This window comes from Aphelocoma coerulescens, chromosome 1A (assembly GCF_041296385.1).
Source record: "Aphelocoma coerulescens isolate FSJ_1873_10779 chromosome 1A, UR_Acoe_1.0, whole genome shotgun sequence".
Lineage (NCBI taxonomy): Eukaryota > Metazoa > Chordata > Aves > Passeriformes > Corvidae > Aphelocoma > Aphelocoma coerulescens.
This window is the reverse complement of record NC_091014.1, coordinates 7,219,497-7,238,084: the sequence shown is the minus strand read 5'-3', so window position 1 is coordinate 7,238,084 and position 18,588 is coordinate 7,219,497. Positions and strand designations below refer to the sequence as shown.

General features: G+C 45.7%; 1 protein-coding gene across 1 annotated transcript in view; it reads left to right on the top strand.

Moving 5' to 3' along the window:
• The window catches only part of CCDC3 (coiled-coil domain containing 3), a 34,788-nt gene extending 21,784 nt beyond the window's left edge, over window positions 1-13,004 (top strand). The window contains exon 3 of the mRNA XM_069003823.1: window positions 10,871-13,004. Coding sequence (XP_068859924.1) covers window positions 10,871-11,146 — 276 coding nt within the window. The 3' untranslated portion in view covers window positions 11,147-13,004. The remainder of the gene's footprint in view (window positions 1-10,870) is intronic.
• The last annotated feature ends 5,584 nt before the right edge of the window (window positions 13,005-18,588 follow it).

Sequence of the window (18,588 nt, the reverse complement as noted above, 5' to 3'; positions counted from 1 at the left end):
CCCACCAGCACCTAAGGAAAACCACGGTTTCTGGGCTCATACTCTGAACTTGCACAGAGAAGCACTGTGGCCATTCTGCACGCAAGTGAAGTATCTGCCCATAGGTCCTGGCTCTCCTATTGCTCCTGTCCCCACACTATTCAGGCTTTGAATATAGACCTTTCTGGATTAGATTATAATGACTCAGAAAACTCTGTAAATCACAGATGTTCTGTAATCCCCAATTTTGCAGACAGGGAATTGAAGCACAGGGAAGCTATTTACTGAACCTACTTCACCCAAACTGGTTATTGCCCTCACTGTAGTAGACATCACCAGTTCCATTCCTCTGATGAGGACATGCATTTTATCTGCCCTCATTGATGAGGTGTGAAGTGCACGTGTTGCTGAATGAGAACAAGCTGTTCATATAACACAGCTCAGAATGACAGAGATTTTGTTCTTCCAACATTATCATTGTCAAAAGACAGGGCAAGTGTCCTGATTATAGGACTAGACTGGAGCCCAGGTCCTGGCTTCCTCGCAGTGGGTTTGCCATCTTTTTTTGTCTTTTTTTTTTTTTTTTTAATACTATGATGTTAGGCAATTTTTGTGGAGCTGTGTGGATGGTGACTGGTGTGGGTACTGTGATTGCTACTGCAGGAGGGGTGTGAGGCAATCCAGATCATCTGCTCTTCAAGGCTGTCCATTCCCTGGCCCTTGCTATTGCTAAAGCGATGCAATACAAAGCTGGCGAAAGCACAGATAAGTTCTGTATCAGAGAAATATGAGAAAGGCAAAACAAATTCCACAGAAAAATTTTGGACTGATAGAGAAAATTAATTTCATAATCACATTTAAAGCCCTTGCATACACAAACAGTAACACAATCTTACAGGGGAATGAATTTGCTGCCTGTCCCTAAATATTTGGCCAGAAACAATAGCAGATTTTACAGGTAAACGGACATAACAGCAGGATATTTTGAGATTTTTCAGACCTCGGTGCAGTTATTCACAAAAGAGCCAAACCCCAAGGCAGTGCATGATTGAACTGTAGCTCAAAGGTATCACCATGTGCTCACTGTGCAGTGGTGTGGCACTTGCTATGTAATTATCTCTCTCCAGCACAATTATTAACATAGGATTAAACAGTTGAGAGCCACCACTGCAACATTAACCAGCAGTAGGGTGTGTGCTTTATAATTTAGATGCTTGCAGGGAAGAGTTCACCACAGGGCATCCACCAGCCCTGTGAGCATTTCGTCCTGTGTAACTGTGGCTGCAACCCTCCTCCTGAAATCAGGCTGGAAAGAGTGCCCCAGCACTCGTGTGTGTATGGGGAGGCCTGACTCAACCTTCCCTTATGACCTTATTTTCCACAGGCATTGTAGCCAGCCCTGTGTGAAAAGCTTTTCCCTGTATAAGGCAGTAAGTTGTGCAGCACATGGTGGGAACTTCTGGGGCTTCTGTGTCTGTGTGAAACGCAGCAAAGCAGCAAGGAGAGACTTTGGCCATTAAATATGATGCTGGATTTCAAGTATGACCCTGTATTTCCCTGACCCTGTGTTTCTGCTGAGAATTGAAATACTGGCCCAGAAATAGAACCGGATCTGAGGAATTGTGCTAGGGTGAAAACTGCACCTTTTTTCTCCTATAGAAACAGTCACTAACACCCCAAATGCTTAGGGCCGTTTGAGTACATGCAAGGAGGAGGGCAGTCCCCTGAATACCACATCTTTCCATCTTGAAAAATGCCTATTTTCCAGATCCTGCCATCCTCGGAGTAGCCTGTTGCCCATTTATCTCACCCAGGCTGGTCCGGGGCCCTTTCAGGATTTACAGCCCACGCAGCAGCCGGAGCTGTGGACAGGCTGTGCTGGGCTGCCTGGTGGGACAGGAATATCTGTGATAGCAGTGAGCTCCCGTCAGCCAGATGTTAGTGCTTCAGAGCTGCTGATTAGTCTCTCAGGCATTGGGTCCCTTTCTCGGCACTGACATTAGTCAGAGAGCGCCTGCAGATCACAGCTGGTTTTTTTCCATCCCTTTGTCTTTGCTTCTCAACTTTACCAAAGCTTTTCCACTTCACCACTGTGACAACCCATGGCACTTCTGTCCTTGAATGAGGGCTGGACCTGGTCCTCAGCCCTGCTGGCTCAGTCACCTCTCCCGAGGCTGCTGGAGTGGGGCACAGCAGACAGCTCCTTGCTGAGGTCTCCTCTTTGCTCTGGGCTTGCAGAGCAGCTCGGGAGCCGATGCAGATGCTCTTTGTCAAACCTGTGTGTTTTATCCAGCTTGACTTCAATGCTGCTGCCATCATTTCTATCCAGGTTTCACAAATCCCTTACTTCTTGCAGGGAAAGGCTTCATTAGAACCTCTTGTCCTGCTCCTGCCATGACAGGGGCATCTCAACTGTGTGTGCAAGCACCGTGTTGGAGTTGTTTCAGTACTATTCAACTCAGTTTTAGTGCCTGATTCCCTGCTCTAAATTACTTCCTCTGACTCATCCTCCAGAGGAGTCTCTCTCTGCAGAGACTGTAGAAAAAGATCAGAAAGCCAATGTTTCCTACCCAGAACTGAGGTTACATACATTAAGCAGGGTGATGCAAGGACTACCACAAGGGACCCACCAAACACGGATAAATACAAGTCTGAGTGTGCCCTTTTCACTCCCCATGCTTTTCAGGACCCAGATGGACTTGGCAAATGAAGTGAAATGTCTCCATAAGTTTCTATGGATGCTCAGGAGAGATGTGAACATTTCCCCTCCCCAGTGGCACTGTAGGGCAGCAGGTTGCCCCGGGGCACCTGCAATTTCTCTTTGAAATACGGAAGCTGTGCACAGCAGCAAGGCACACTCAGGGCTTCCAGCTGAGCCTTCAGCCAAGGAAATCCTATCTGTTTGTAAAGGCAGCTGAGCTGCAGCAGATTGTGTGCAGTGTGAAGCCAACATATCCAGAGTGGAGGGATTTATAGGGCAACTTGACTTTTATAGAAGTTGCATTAACTTTAAACATTTGCCTTTCTCAGCATGGGTTCTCCCCCTGTGCATACAAATGCCCCTGGGTATGATATATTTTCTGGGGGGGAGACATGGACTCCAATTACAGTAAATGTCCATTTCCTTGCTTTCTTGAGAGGCAGAATTTAATGCATTGCAGTCACGTTGTGGCTGTATGCCAATACCCACCCACAGCCTGCTAGGATTTGCTCTGCTTCTCTCTTTCCCCATTTTGACTTATAGGTGACAGAGAAACAAAGGTTCTCTTCGTATTATACATAACATTTATTTTATTATATATTTACTGATCCCAGATCTTCCTGCCTCAGCAACAGAGGATGTGGGCTCTGAGCCTTTGCACTCTGAACCTGCTGAGGGGTACAGGGAGGTCTGGCATGGCCTTACCCCCCAGAGGTTCTGAATTCGTTCAGCCCTTAATCAATCCTGTTTCCACGTGCCCCCTGTTCTCCCACAGTCCACGTCTCCCACCTGTTCTTTTGTACCCCTTAAAACCCATGTTTAAGCTAAACCTCAGCTCACAGATACCCCTGCAGCACCTGCCACACCAAACATCAGCCCCCTCTGTCAGGACTCTCAGGGAATTCTACGAGTTGTAATACATTAGACTGAAATAAACCATAATTAATGTGAATACTCCAAACCAAGAATAATACTACGTCTAACTAATACTGTTCTCATGCAAATTAATATTAGTAAAGAGAAATATTTTTCTTCACAATCTGATGCAGGTTCTCAGCTTCAGCTGCATCTGGAGATGGTATATTTGGATATACTGTACTTCCCTGACTGCTACTGTGCTATAGGGTGTATTCTGTCTACTTGACAGGACCACTAAAATAAAGGAAGTTTCTAGAAGCTGCTATAACACAAGGTAAAGGTCAGCTAATTTAAAAAATTCGATAAATAGGGGCAAATCATAAGATGCTGTGCTGCTCTGATCAGCAGTTTCTCCTTTCCCTGTGTTCCCACCAGTGAGAGGGAAGGACACAATACACTCTGATTTTGGATCTTGCTGGTTTTATCCCTTCCTTGGTATTTAATTAGTTCTCTGTGTGTATATGTGGGGGGAATGGTGATCTAATCCTATTGAAATACAAGCCAAGTAAAACAAGTTTAGCTGGTCACACAGCAACTTCCAGTCAGACAACAATACACTTGGGGTAAGGTATATTGGCAAAGTAGTTTTAGGCATATCAGACCTAATTGGTTCTATTGTGACAATAATAATACTAGGTGGGAAAAAGCTGAGTTGAAAATTAAAGTGGATAGAAAGTTTTGGTAAGTTTGGTAGCTGTGAAAATGAAAAGCTTCTGTACATATTGTTGGGGAAAAAAGCCTCTCAAAGGGACTTTTGAAGCCCAGCTGAAACATGCTGAAACTGCTACCATAGCCCTGAGATTGAAATTAGAAAAAAAAAAGAAAAAAAAAGAAAGAAAAAAACAGTAACTGTGTAATTCTGGACATTTCTAGCATTCAGGCAGAGCAAAATGCAGATATCTCTGAAGTAGCCTGTTTTGTAAGGTCGACTTAAACCTACCTTTTCTTGTTAAAACCATGGAGAAAATATTTTGTTTGTCCTTCCTCAAAACATTTTCCTTTAAGCTCAGCTGGGTAGTGCACTTTAACATTCAGGATCATTTTCCTGTAACTGAGCAGCTTAATCCAGTTAGGACCACTGTGTGCTCCTCACCAGGAACAGGACAGAAGTGTATCAGGAATACCCACCAGCCATGCATGATGCTTAGAAGAAACAAGGGCAGATGCTGCATTTCCTTGGATTGTGTTTCTCCCTTTTGAACAGCGGTGCTGCAGAGTCTGTGAGCTCTCTGTCCTTGCAATGAGCTCTGTACATCCCCTGTAACAGGGGTGCAGAGCAGGGAGTGGTGTCCTGGCTGCTGTCTCTGCTTTTGTACGCTGTGGCGGCATGTGCCACCCCGCGTTCCTTATTCCACTGGCCACCCTGAGTAGTTTTGGTGGAGGGAGTCAGAGGAGAGTGATGTGAGTCTCAGCAAAGAGGCTGGCAGGGTTTCATGGGGGGTTAAAACCCTGGGAGGGCTCCAAGACCCTCTGCTTCCCCAGCCCTGACCCATCTCCGCGGGTACACACTTGCTGGAAGCTGGGGAGGTGCTGAGGCTGGGAAGCTGCTGGAAATGCAGAAGGCAGCAGGCATGGGGCAGGTGGGGCTGAGCACCGAGCCCAGGCGAGGAGCAGGAGTTCGGCTGCTCCTGCTAAACAGCTTAGACTTCACTGCCACTCCCCGCCCCATCCACCACCGCATTCCTGTGGCATCCAGGGCGAATCGCTCGGAGGAAAGTGTTCAAAGGAAACAAGGCAAGAGCGGCGTCCCTCCGCCGCAGAGTGCCGGGGAAAAGCAGCGGGCTGCCTCTGGTGTGCCTCCCTTGCTGACTGCGTGGTCAGTGAGCAGAGGAAAGGAACTTGGAGGTGCCCCAGAGTGAGGTCGTACCCTCTTGATTTATTTTTCTCTTCCTGGAGACCTTCTGTCTCCCACTGCCTGGGCAGGGAATTTAGGGATTTACTGTCAGGACTGACTTATCTGCTCACTTGGCACGAGCGAGGTGCCTGTGGTAGGCAGTCTGGCTCATACCCTACACCTTTTTTTTCCCCCCCTTTCTTGTCTTCTCGATGAGTGTGGTTTCTATTCTCGCTAAACCCTTGCCTTTTTTTCCTTCACAAGTATAGGGAATAAGGTGTTGATCCCTTCCTGGGCACTTGCAGTCACTGTGACGACGTGTTCCCACCTCCATTTCCAATCCTGGCAAGGTGACTTGGTGTGACTCTCACTTGATATCTTTGCTTCCTCCCTCTCAGCAGCATTTCAGGCTTCAGGGCTCAAAGTGCTGGGGGAAAGCAATGCCCCAGGACAAGCTCTAGGTGTGGTTTTGGGGCCAGGGACCTTTCTTCAGCTACCTCCAGGGCTGAGGGTCTTTTCACTAGCCCTCAAGTGCCCTCTAATGACCCTTCATCCTCTAAAACCACCCCAGCCAGAGCAGGGGTGCAAGGGCTGTGAGATTGAAGGGGAAGTGTGGGGTTTTGAAATGGATGCCACCAGCAGTTCAGATACCTTCACACCAAACAGTGGCTTGATGCAGATCAGAACAAAGCTCTTTTTAAAGACGCCCAAGTGCCCATGGGCATGGATTTGGGTCTGTTTCCTGGGCAAGTTTCTCCAAACTCCAAGAAAATTATCTGTATCCTGCCCTTGCAGCCTGCCCTAGGAAGTCAGTGCCATTCAGATGCCATTTGATGGGACTCATGGTGGAATGAATCCCAGTCTGAGATAGTTATCCAGGCAGGAGACTCCAAAGGTGGTCCACCAAAGGGAAGTATCTAAGAGAGTCAAGAAGTTTCTTTTTGGATGTGCCCATTCCTCTCTGATGACTATTGGGAAAGATGACTTCCCTTGACTAGCTGCATCTAAGGAGATTAAAGAGAAAATCTGCTTTTCATGAGGAGTGAAATGAGGATGAAAAACAGTGCTGAGAGCTGAGACACCTCAGGGTGGGTGTAGCCTGGCAGAGGCTTCCTGTAGGCAGTGCTTCATACCCCCCAAGAAACCCCATCTCTAATATTTTGAATGAACTGGAGAGTTGTGCTACAAACATTACATTTCCTGTGGCAAATGCTACCCAACATTCAGTAAGGTAACAACAGCCACAACAATTTCTTTCTCCATCCAGGTCCTATGCATCTTGGTGATTCATATGAGGTCCTAGGGTGAAACCCCAGCTCATCTCCATTAATGCCAGTGATGTTGGATATGTCCTTGTGACCCCTATTTTGTACCTCTGAAAAAGGCTGTTCTTGCAGCAAGCAAAGGTGGTTTATCTCAGCCCTGCCATGCCCCCACCACTTCACCCAACATAATGCTTTAACAGTGCTGACAGGAGCTTTTCCACACTTCAGCACGAGTGTTAGTCTTGGCTGAAAAAATCCCAGTAACTGGAGGTTAAGACACTCCATCCCAAACCCAATGCTCCCCACTGCCAGACCCCTCCTGCTATTCTTTGATTCCTTGTCTTTCCATATAACATGCTCGCTCCCACAGGAAAGACTTTTAGGTAGTGGGACTCCAGTGTTTTTTAGCAGTGCTGCCATAAAGAGCATGGATGAGGAGATAGCTGGGACTCAACATCTCTCCCTTGGGTAGGTGAAGGGCAAGCCTTGGGTGCCACTGCTGGGTTTTGAGTGACTTGAGTTCTGTAACACTAACTTCAACCACTTCTGGACATTCTGGGTGGATGAACACTACCATCACACCTTTATCCATGGCACCTTTATCCCCTGTCCCATTCAAATCAAGCTTGTAGAAGGAAGGTGTGTGTCTGTCAATCAGACAAATGTATATCTGCATCTGTTCAGGGTGTTTGGTAAGGGGTTTGCATGCCTATAATGTGCTGCTCCAAAATCAGTTTTTTAGGTTAATGATTGGACTGGATGATCTTGGAGGTCTTTTCCAACCTTAATGATTCCATGTTTCTATTCTATTTAGTGCTATTTCTATTCTATTCAGTGCTGATTTCTTTGGCAAAGGGACAGATTTTGTAAATCTCCTAGATAGAGTGAAATTTTAAAATGGGTATATTTGTGATATGGTCTCTCAGACAAACACTCAAATATATTTCATATGCAGTTTCACAGTTGTAGGCTGTCTGGGATAAATCCTCAGGATCTGTAGGGTTCTTGTGCCACCTTTCTCATTACATCTCCTGGTACTGTTCTGAACTTGAGTGTACCACTGCTGAGGATGCTTTCCTCACAAAACTGCGGAACAAGAAAACATGCAGACAAATCTTCAGACCAAAAAACTCTTCTGAATTATGGGTCACTAGGGAATTCAAATTTTGAAGGGAATTTGGAAAATAAACTATAAGGTTTGCCTATGGAGCCATTTCTTGGTCCTTCTCTTCATTTCCCAAGCATCCGAGTAGCAACATGGACTGATTAACTTCTCACCTGCTTGTTCAGCTGCTGGGTTTTTTATCCAGGCTGTGCTGAGCTCACAGCTGTCACAGTTACACAGTTCTCAGCACCAGTTCAAGGGTAACTTGGTTGCAGCCAGGTGAATCACAGCCCCAGCAGTAAGAGCAAGGGCAGGACAGCACTCACACTTAAACATAATCATCATCATCATCATCATCCTCATCATCCCCACTGCAAAGCCTTGTGAAAAATGCTATTTGTAACCAGCCAGTGAAAATGAGAGGACTCCATCTTGTTATTTTTCCCCATGCAGAAGAAACAAAGTGTTTATTTTCCAGCTGGTAGTCTCGCAGTTGCAGGCAGGCATCCAGTTATCAAGCTGGGCTCTTCCTATCACCTACCCTGCTGGCAAACAAAGCCGTGCATGTCTGATAGTACCTCAGTTTTTTATAACTGTGCTGTTCCTGTGATGTCTCTGGGTATCACCAGATAATTTAAGCACTAAACTGTGTGATTCAGACTGGAGAGCAAGGACTGTAGAGAAACACTATAAGCAAATGAGCTGGCTAGCTTTTGATGGTATTTGAGAATTGAGTGGTATTGAGTAGCTCTATAGAGCAAGTCTACCTCTGCTGACAGAGGACCAACCTCAGAATGTTTAAGAGTGTCTCTGGGATGAGGATAACGCTATCCCTGATGTTTGCTTTTCCCCCACCAGCCAGCCCAGGCAGATGAAAACGCAGTTGGGTTCACACAACCTCCCACTTCAGCTGCATGAAGTGTTTGTTCCTCTGCATTGGATTCTGGCATAGGTCATGCCTATCACTGCATCCACGGAAAATGCAGGAAATCCCTCATGAAGTAGAGTTTCCACCTCATGTCTTCCCAGCAAACATATTTCCCTAGCTCAGTGTCCTCCTTTGCAGGGATTTAAATTCAAGAAGTGCTCTGCTTGAGGTTTTGCAAGGGTTTGGCAAACACAAAAGCCAAGATGTGCTGGCTGTTTTCAAAGAGCACTTGGAATGAGCTGTGATCAAAACCAAACTCCCTCCTTTTCAGCCCAATTTCTGGCCCTCTGTCTGTGATCTCCCCATCTTCCTAGCACACATTTATAGAAGAGCCCTAGTGAGAGAACAGTTGGGGCAAGAATTTGCCATATAGCATAGGCCCACAGTGCTTTTGCATGAGGAACAAGAGCTTCCAAGGGAGTGGAAGCAGTTGCTGTGTTTGTGTTGACTGGCCATGGTTTCCCACTGCTGGGGGTTTCCAAAGCAAATGAAATGGTATTCATCAAGCCATGCTCCCTCCCCAGCTTTCAGTTGTTGAAAATACTACAAAGTAAGATGGAAAGAAACATGTAATCCTTCATCATCACAGTCAGGATTCTGCTTGTTTATTTAGATTCCCTGTCTGTTCCAAATGTTCTGCCAGAGAAAGCCCATCCAGATTCCAGGAGTGCTTGACACACATAAAAAAATTTCTAGATGTATTCAAAAGATAAACCCAGCAGAAGACACTGCCTGTTCTTACAGTGCAGCAGCAAGATGAAAGTCCCACATGCACAGTAAAATATCTCCTGATGCTTTCTGTAGAAATAAAAAAGGAAGAAGGCACCTGAGAAGAAGTAGATTTTGATGTGGATCTTCTAAATCAGAAATTTTTTGGTGGAGCTGTCCTTGAGCTCCAGGTACCTCCTATTTTTCTGCCTGGAAAATGTGTTCCAGGTAGGAAAAAATGGAACTTGGTGCCTTTGTGGTCAGTAAAAGGAGAGGGTTGTGTTCACAGAGTGATTCCTCCCTGTGCCTCAGGAAGTGGAGCCTCAAAGGGTGTCTCTCCCTGCAGACATTACAGGGGAAATGGAAAGAGAGGAGCCCAGACCTTAAGAGAAGGTCTGAATCCCATCCCAGGTGAGGCTGTGTGTCGGGAACTGAACTCCTTTGCATTGAAACTACTCAGCAACCCTTGTAGCTGGTGTTTGTCATCCCACTCCTGTTGCTGCACCTACAAACAGGAAACAAGTGAGAAACAAGAGACCATAAACATGGCAATCACATACCCTTGAGATGAAGGAGGTCTTTTGGGTCATCCTAGGATGAGGCAGTAGAAGGTGAACACTTGTCATCTAACCCAGTGGATTTGAAAAGTGCTGTGAGCTGCTCTTCTGTCTTCTATTGAGTTAAGCCTTGGGGTCAGCACCTTTGAAACTGTCTCTCCTTTTTATTTCCTATCTAAAAGCCACTGGCAAGAGTGAGCATCAAGAGCTTGATGTCCCTTCTGGGGGCAAAATTGCAGTTAAGTTGTATAGGGTAGAGTGGGAGGGGCAGTTTTCAGCCAACAACACCCTAAAGAATAACTTCTGTTAAAGTTATGGAATTGTGGATGCTCCTAGGCTCTGCTGAGATTTTACCCTTTAGGGTTTTGTCTTAAACAAAGCCCATATAATGCGGTATTTAAGACACCTCTGTTCTTGGAAAGGAAAAATAACCAGTTCTGTGTTTGGCAGGTGCTGCCCTTATTTCACATGTTGACATAAAGAGCAGGCTCTCGTCGGAGTCTGGGGTTTCTGAAGTGCTGTTAATCTGAATGAAAACTAGAGCTTTCCAAAAGTGACAGCCCTTGACCCAAACTCCAGTTTCATACCAGAATTAGGGCAGCCTTTCTCCATAAACTCAATGTAGCCTCAGTGTTTTGTCAGTTCATAAAAGTAATTGTGAGTCACTGATATCATTAAGATCTACAGTTTTGTGTCTTAGCTAAATCCACTAGTGAAAGAGAGGATTTTACTAAAAAGGAGATAAAACCAGAGTAAAAGTTTCCCAAAAAAACCATTCTGCTTTTGAAAAGTTGAGAGGTGTTTTCTGGAATGCCTAAATTAACCCTTGCTATGATAACTTTTTGTGTAAAGTTCACCTGCTGCTGTCCCCACAGCTCATGTGCTCCTCGGTGCAGAAGGCCCTGTTTGAGGAGGAGGACAGAGTGAAGAAGCTGCAGCAGAAAGTGGCGACGCTGGAGAAACGCAACAAACAGCTGCGAGATCGAGTGAAGAAAGTCAAGAGGTCTCTCCGGCAAGCCAGGAAAAATTCCAGGCACATGGAGCTGGTGAATCGAAAGCTCAGCGAGAAACTTTCCTCTGCAGGTGGTCAAATCCCCTACATTAACTCTTTGAAGCAGGAGAACTCCCATGCTACCTACCTTAAGGTATAATGCAAGGGTAAGTGCTCAGGCCAATGGTAGCAGCAAATTTTGCCTGCATTAGGTCAGGGTCTGGCCCTCACACCTTGTCTATGCTGTGCTTCAAACCTTGCATGGAAAATGAATCTGAACTTGCTTTAGACACAGTGCTAGTTTAAACAGGAATGCCAGCTGGATTTGGCACAGCCCAAAGCCATGTCCTCGCTGTTCTCAGTGGACACAGGGCCAGACAGTCATCTGTGCTTCTCCTCCTTCACCCACCTCCACCACCAGTTTTAGGTTGTCTTTGATGGAAGTGCCAGCCCAGCCCCCTGGGCCATTGCAGGCACTTGACACAGGAGCTCTTCTTCCCAGTTTACCTCCTCTCCATGGGCTGGGCAAGGAAGGCCTGGGATACAGAGATGGATGCAGTGGGAAGGATGCAGTTATGAATGCCCTTTTCTCCCTCATCACCCCCAGGCTCTCAACCTTGCTTAAGCTTGACTGAAGTCTACACCCAGTGCCTGGGCAAAGGCTATGTCTGAGACACAGTCAGTTTGTGCCTCTCTTCAGCATGAAATATAGATGTGCCCAAATTGTCTTAAGACTGTTTCTATATATCCTTAAATATTCTAAATCAAATATATAATAACTTTTATTTTTCCCAGAAGTGCCTCAAGGCTCTCAGTAACTCCCTCAGGTGCCTTTATCAGTGGTCAGCCAACCAGGTTGGAAACCACATCATTTCAGGTCTGTGTCTAAGACCTAATCCTGCAGTCAGGAGTGGACTTAGCCTATGAGTGGGTGTTGGATCAGGCCCAGCAGGCAATTTCAGATCCCATTCTCAAGCAGGTTTAATTTGCAGTGTGGAAAAAGCTTCAAGTTTTGTAGTCACTGTTTGAGGTATAATGGAGGTTGCTGGGCAGCCTCACTTAGTTACACTTAAAACCTGTAGAGACCACATCAATATCAACAGGGCATTAAAAATTTAGGTATTTTATATATGTATATATTTTAAAATCCTATAGAAAATATTTTTATTACACATTAGATATAGTCTAATTTCTTAAAATATGAAGTAAAGCCTGTTTCTTGGTTATCTCGTAAAAAAAGAAAAGTCCATCATATCCTTCATTAGATGTTTACAAACTGAATTCTGGTCAAGCAGTGTGGGTTTAGGCATCAGTATCTATGACTGATAATGTTAATCCTTTAAACTATCCCTGCATTTGGAAAAGCCCATATCTGCTTTGAAACGTGAGCTTCAGTCCAAGCAGAACACAAGATCTGACTCTCACTACCTTCCAGTTTTGCTCCTTTTGGAAATACTTTTTTCCCCCCTCTTGAAATAATATTGTCATTTCCTAAGATTCTGACTCCTCCACAAGCTCCACTGGTTTCAAAGGCTCCACCTCCCACACCACCACAATTTGAATTGTTTTCTGCTGGAGTCAGCAATGCTGTTTCCTGAGAATTACTACAGAACTTACAATTCCCTAGAAGCCATCAAGAGATTTTAACTCCAAAATTTAAATCCAGAGAAAAATAACTACTTTTTTATTGTTTTATTTTCTGGTTTCTAAACTGCTGTTTAAATAAATGAACTGGTTTTCCTGGGATAGGTATTAAAAGCTTGTGTTTTCATTTTTTGTTAAGAAAAATATTCCCTCTGGTATTAATTCATGTTTTATAAGTGTTTGTATAAAGCTGAGAAAGTATAATTAATATAGTTACACCTTTGCTATTCTTACAGATTTTCCAAACACAGTGTTGAATACCTTTTACTTTTGGCTGGTATTTTTGTTGCTTGATGAAAAGATTGTAATTGTTTTCCTATTTCCCCCTGTGTCTACCTTAAAAAAAAAAGTAAAACATTTTGTTCTCCTCGTAAGTTTTGTGAGAATTTTGTCTACCCTGCGAAGAAAACAGAAAGAACCCCCTCAAATGCAAAGTCCAAATGTAACCCAAAATGCTCTCTCTGGGTACAAAACCCAAAAAGGTTGTTTCCTTGTGAGTTTTTTTCCCTTTCATTCCTGCTCGAGTTTGGATCATTTCCAAAGATAAGGACTAGCAGTCAGATCAGGTCACAAGTTAATCCTCTCAACAAGTAACAGGGGATGTCAAACCTAAATGAAAGTGCCATTAAAGTGTCAGCACTGATTGCCTGTCCCTGCTGGTGACAATATTCAGAGAGTATCCAGACCAGGAAAGCTGCACATGCAGGAAACACAAGTGGGACAAGGAATTTGGGTTATGTCTATCCAGGCTGGTACATGTCACACAGAGCCTGACATATGCTATAATTTTTAGACCCACTACATAGCAATTTCAGGGATCAGCTCATCTGGAGACCTGCAAAAAGGGCAAAATATCATGCCATTTCCAAGAGTAATGGGAAAGGCACGATTGAGTATGTTCCTCTTGAAAAGCTATGAAGGAGGGACTGAGGTGCAGAAATGAAGAGGAAGCTGGCATAGCTGGATGGGTTGGCAAGGGATGGTGTAGAAACCCAAAAAACACCCTGGTAAAAATGAAGAAAGACAAGCCCCCCCCATTTGTTTAGAAACAACACCAAATGCTTCAGGCTCCCCCCCAGAGAAGTTCAAAGATGATTTACAAATTAGTAACATCTGCTTTTCAAAACATATCAGGAGCTTGAAGGCTGCCAGAACATCTGCAGGACCAGTGCTAGAGGTTTTCAGAGCAGCTGAACACAACTGGAGAGAAGGATGGGATTTTTGGCATCTGTGTTCACTGTGGGGATGTTTTTGTGGACAAATAAAATTTTCCTGATGGATCCAGAGGATGACAAGAAGAAGTGAAAGAGCAAAATTAATAGTAACAGGACAGAGTAATAGTAACAAGGACAGAGGAGAGGAGAGGAGAGGAGAGGAGAGGAGAGGAGAGGAGAGGAGAGGAGAGGAGAGGAGAGGAGAGGAGAGGAGAGGAGAGGAGAGGAGAGGAGAGGAGAGGAGAGGAGAGGAGAGGAGAGGAGAGGAGAGGAGAGGAGAGGAGAGGAGAGGAGAGGAGAGGAGAGGAGAGGAGAGGAGAGGAGAGGAGAGGAGAGGAGAGGAGAGGAGAGGAGAGGAGAGGAGAGGAGAGGAGAGGAGAGGAGAGGAGAGGAGAGGAGAGGAGAGGAGAGGAGAGGAGAGGAGAGGAGAGGAGAGGAGAGGAGAGGAGAGGAGAGGAGAGGAGAGGAGAGAGGACAGAGGAGGAGGAGAGAGGAGGAGGAGAGGAGAGGAGAGGAGAGGAGAGGAGAGAGGACAGAGGAGGAGGAGAGAGGAGGAGGAGAGGAGAGAGGAGGAGGAGAGGAGAGAGGAGAGGAGAGGAATTGTCCTCTTAGGGACTGTCCTCTTTCTACCATCAACATGTCAGTCTTGTACTATTTCAGTCACAACCTTTGCAGGGTTTGTGTGTCTCACCAGAGTGTAAGTGGATAATTCAGATGGTGGTCTGCACCCACAAATACCTTGAGTTTTTAGACTTTACAGCTGAATTTTCTGTGGTTTTTGAAAGTGGATGTTTATAGAACAAAGTGCATCAAATAAACTATTCTCATAAATCCCAATATCATCCTGATTTAACAACCCTACCTGGATGACTGGGAAAGAACCACAAACTAAGGGAGGATTTATGGAGAGCAGTTAGCAGCTTTCTCTGCTCCTTAAAACCAAAACCATTGAGAAAAAAAATCACTTCCTTATGTTTGAACAATAATTTAGGGCAATAGTCATGTTATTCTGTTGGGTTTTGGCAGAAGGGGGTTTTGGAACCGAAGAGCACATCAGTGTTTCAGAGCTATATCAGTAAAGCCCATTTCTAATACACAGAACTTCTCACCAAGCTAGGTAATCTCCCATTAATGAGGCAAAGGAGTCCAAATTAATTTCTGAAAGTAGGAGAAAAAGCATAGAGGCAAAACTGTAGAAAGCAGATAAAACTGAAAATGTGTCATTCTTTCTTACAACAAATCCAAGTAATTGCAAGGAAATTTCATTTTGCTCCCCATTTAACCCCAATTATTTTCATTTAATCACAGAAATGTACCTATTTCCCTCCAAACCAGCCTGCTTTGTGTTTGAAACATCTTTTCCAGCATGTACTTGGGTCCAGGCATGTTCCTAATCCCCTAAAACAAACACAGCGAGCAGGATAGCACGTCCCAGCACATGTGGCACTGCTGGGAGGGTTCACTGGCTCTGCAGGAAACCAGGCCAAGCCGTCCCAACAGGGATATCTGGGAAGGCAGGCCCAACAGGGATTTAGAGGGGCAGGAGCAATGCTGTCTTTGTGAGGAATCATCTTTTGGGGGATCAGGATTTGGTGCAGATGACACCAAGTTGGGTGAGTGTTGATTTGCTTGAGGATATCCCTACAGTGGGAGCTGGACAGGCTGGTTTGATAGGCTGAGGCTAATTGCATGAGATTAAATATGGTGAAATCCTTCACTTCAATCACAACAACTCTGTGCAGCACCACAGGCTGGGGGAAGAGCGGCTGGAAAGCTTCCCAGCAGAAAAGGACCTGGGGTGCTGATCAGTAGCAACTGAGCACGAGCCAGCTGTGCCCAGGTGGGCAAGAAGGCCAAGGGCACCTGGCCGGTACTAACAACAGTGTGGCCAGCAGGACCAGGGCAGTGACCATTCCCCTGTACTCAGCACTGGTGAGGCCACACCTTGAACCCTGGGTTCAGCTTTGGGCCTCTCACTCACAGAAAGATGCTGGAGCATGTCCAGAGAAAGGAACAGAGCTGGGGAAGGATCTGGAGCACAGGTCTGATGAAGAGCAGCTGAGGGAGCTGGGGGGGCTGAGCCTGGAGAAAAGGTGCTTCAGGGGAGTACTTACGGTTCTTTACACCATCCTGAAAGGAGGGTGTAGAAAGGCTCTTCTTGCAGGTAACAAGTGAGAGTACAAGAGGAAACAGCTTCAAGTCGTGCCAGAGGAAGTTTGGCTTGGATATAAGGAAAAATTTCTTCACTGCAATAGTTATCAGGCCTTGAAACAGGCTGCCCAGGGAAGTGGTGGAGTTACCATCCCTGGAGATATTTAAAAGAAGTGTAAATGTGGCGCCTGGGGACATGGTTTAGTGGTGAACATGGCAGTGCTGGTTTAACTGTTGAACTCAATCTTAAAGGTCTTTTCCAACATAAATGATTCAATGATTCTATGACTTGGCTGGTTTTCCATTAGATGGGCTTGGTGACATCACACTACTCCTGAGGTGCCTGATGGTGTCTTCTGGTCAGTGTCCTAGCAATTGCTTGCTGCTTTGGTTAATGTTGACTGCACATAATGGCATCTCCCCCTCTGGTTATCTGCCTATGGGTACTAATTTTTCTTTTTACTGAAACTTTCCACAAACAAAGAATCATTTCTCAGAACAAGTTTTTGGTGGTAAATAATTGTTTTGAAATGTTAAAATATAATCAGTAAAGTGACAAAGTTTTCTTTGGCAAACTCCCACTTTGACGTGGTGACAAAATTTGGCAGAAGTCCCTTCTATGCAGCCCTTGCCCCAGGAAAAATCAGCAGGAGGCCTTTGAAATGTTTTGGGTTTGCAATGCACACATGGTGCTGCAGCACCACAGCAAATGCACTAAATGAGCCTTCCTGAGCCTGTCCCTTCCTGACAGTCCAGCATAGGTGGCAGCACAGCCAGCCAGGCCAGGAGTGATAAAAGCACATTTTCATTGCATCTCCAGCTCCTGGATGCCTCTGCAGTGCCCAGGGGTTTGTGTATGTGTTGGGGGTGGTGCCATAAGGAATGACGATGGTCCAATAGGCTCAACAAGGCATGGAGCAGTTACAGGAGAGACACTGGAACTGGGAACACTCACAGGGCCAGAACTGCTCTTACAGAAGTGGCCACCAGCACCTGGATTGGAGATCTGGAAAAGGTTCTGGAAAAGAGACAGCCATTTTCTGTCCATCAAGAGTCTGCGTAAGGGAGCCCAAAGGTCCCCACTGGAGAGAGACAGCCTCTGTCACTCGTGTTTTGAATGAGCAGATGGCCAGGAGCTGCCATCTAAAGCTCCTAAAGCTCCAGCTTTAGCTCCAGGTAAAGAACCAGGCTGGAGGGCAGTGGATAAGTGATTCCTTCTGTGGAGGGAGTGCTCCAGGCAAGCTGCTGACCTGAAGACATTGCTTTTGGTTGGCAACCTGGCAGCATGGTGAAGAGTAGAGGTGAGCTCAAGCCATTGCTGTCAACATCCAGAGCACACAAAGCGGTCTGGCTCCTTTTCTTCATTTGTAATTGCTCTTACAGACTCTTGAGATCTTTTCTGCAAGAAAGGCCATCAAAAGGAAACTGAAAACTGCATGGTTTTAGAGGGTCACCAGATGCCAATGTGCAGCCTATGTATCACAGTCTGGGAACAAATGCAACAAAATACTTCATCCTTCCACTGACTACCCTGGGTCCTTAAAATGCCCTAAGCATTTTGCATAATATGTCTCCAATCAAAGTCAAGCAGAGGCACCAAGATGCATGTAAATCCCTTAACTCATACAGCAGTCCAGTGGCAGGTCTGCATAAGAGAATTCAGGGTCCCTTGACTTTTGGCACCTGCCTCAGTTTCTAGAACTGTCACCTGCTCGAGTGGGGCAGGGAGGGGAGGTGCTGGCACATCAGAGGTGTAGAGCCTTGCTGAGTGTGAACCAGAGCAGTCTGCATTAGTTGCCAAATTTTGGATTGCTTATTCAGACAGGAAAACACCTATCTCAGCTAAAGGCGGGGACAAATGATTGGCTGCAGCAAAGCCCAGAGAGGTCAATTCTGCTTTCCAGTGTCAAGAGCTCTTTTGACAGCCTTGGACTATTGAAGGTTTTTACACAGTCCCCATGACTGTGGGTCCTTCCCCAGGACTGCCAGGATCTGGCACTTCTTATACACCCAGACTGCCTGGAAGGAGGCAGACTGGGAAATCCTTCCTGATAGGAATGATGTGGCCATGCACAGAGGATGAGGAGCACTCGGGCAGGTAAACCACCACCTGTAGCATCTCCCCATCAGCTGTCCCAGTGCTCCACACGCAAGCAGAGGTTTGAAACCCATTGCTTTTTCTCAGTGTTTCCTTGCTCTTCAGTTCAGAGTTGACTCTTCCTTGCTCAGAGTTGACATGCTCTTCAGAGAGCAGAGAGGATTGCTGACACTTCTTTTCTTCTGTTCTGTTTGCTCTAGTAGATAGGCCATAATCCAAATCCTAATTTTTACATGATTCAGTCAGTCCTGTCTCAGAAGTTTGTAAGTGTCTGCCCTGTTATCTGCTCTGTTCCCTCCGCCCATGCACAGAATCCCACAGGCTCCAAAGGAAATGTTTGTTTATGCCAGGCCTTTGCTCAGCTGAGTCAGTGCTGGAGCCCACATGTTCAGGATTTTCCTCTCTGCCCACAGCCTCCCTGGAAGCCCTGGACCTGCAGCTGGAAGCAGCTCTTTAAACTGCTGGTTACTTAGTAAAGCAAATCTGAGACCTTGG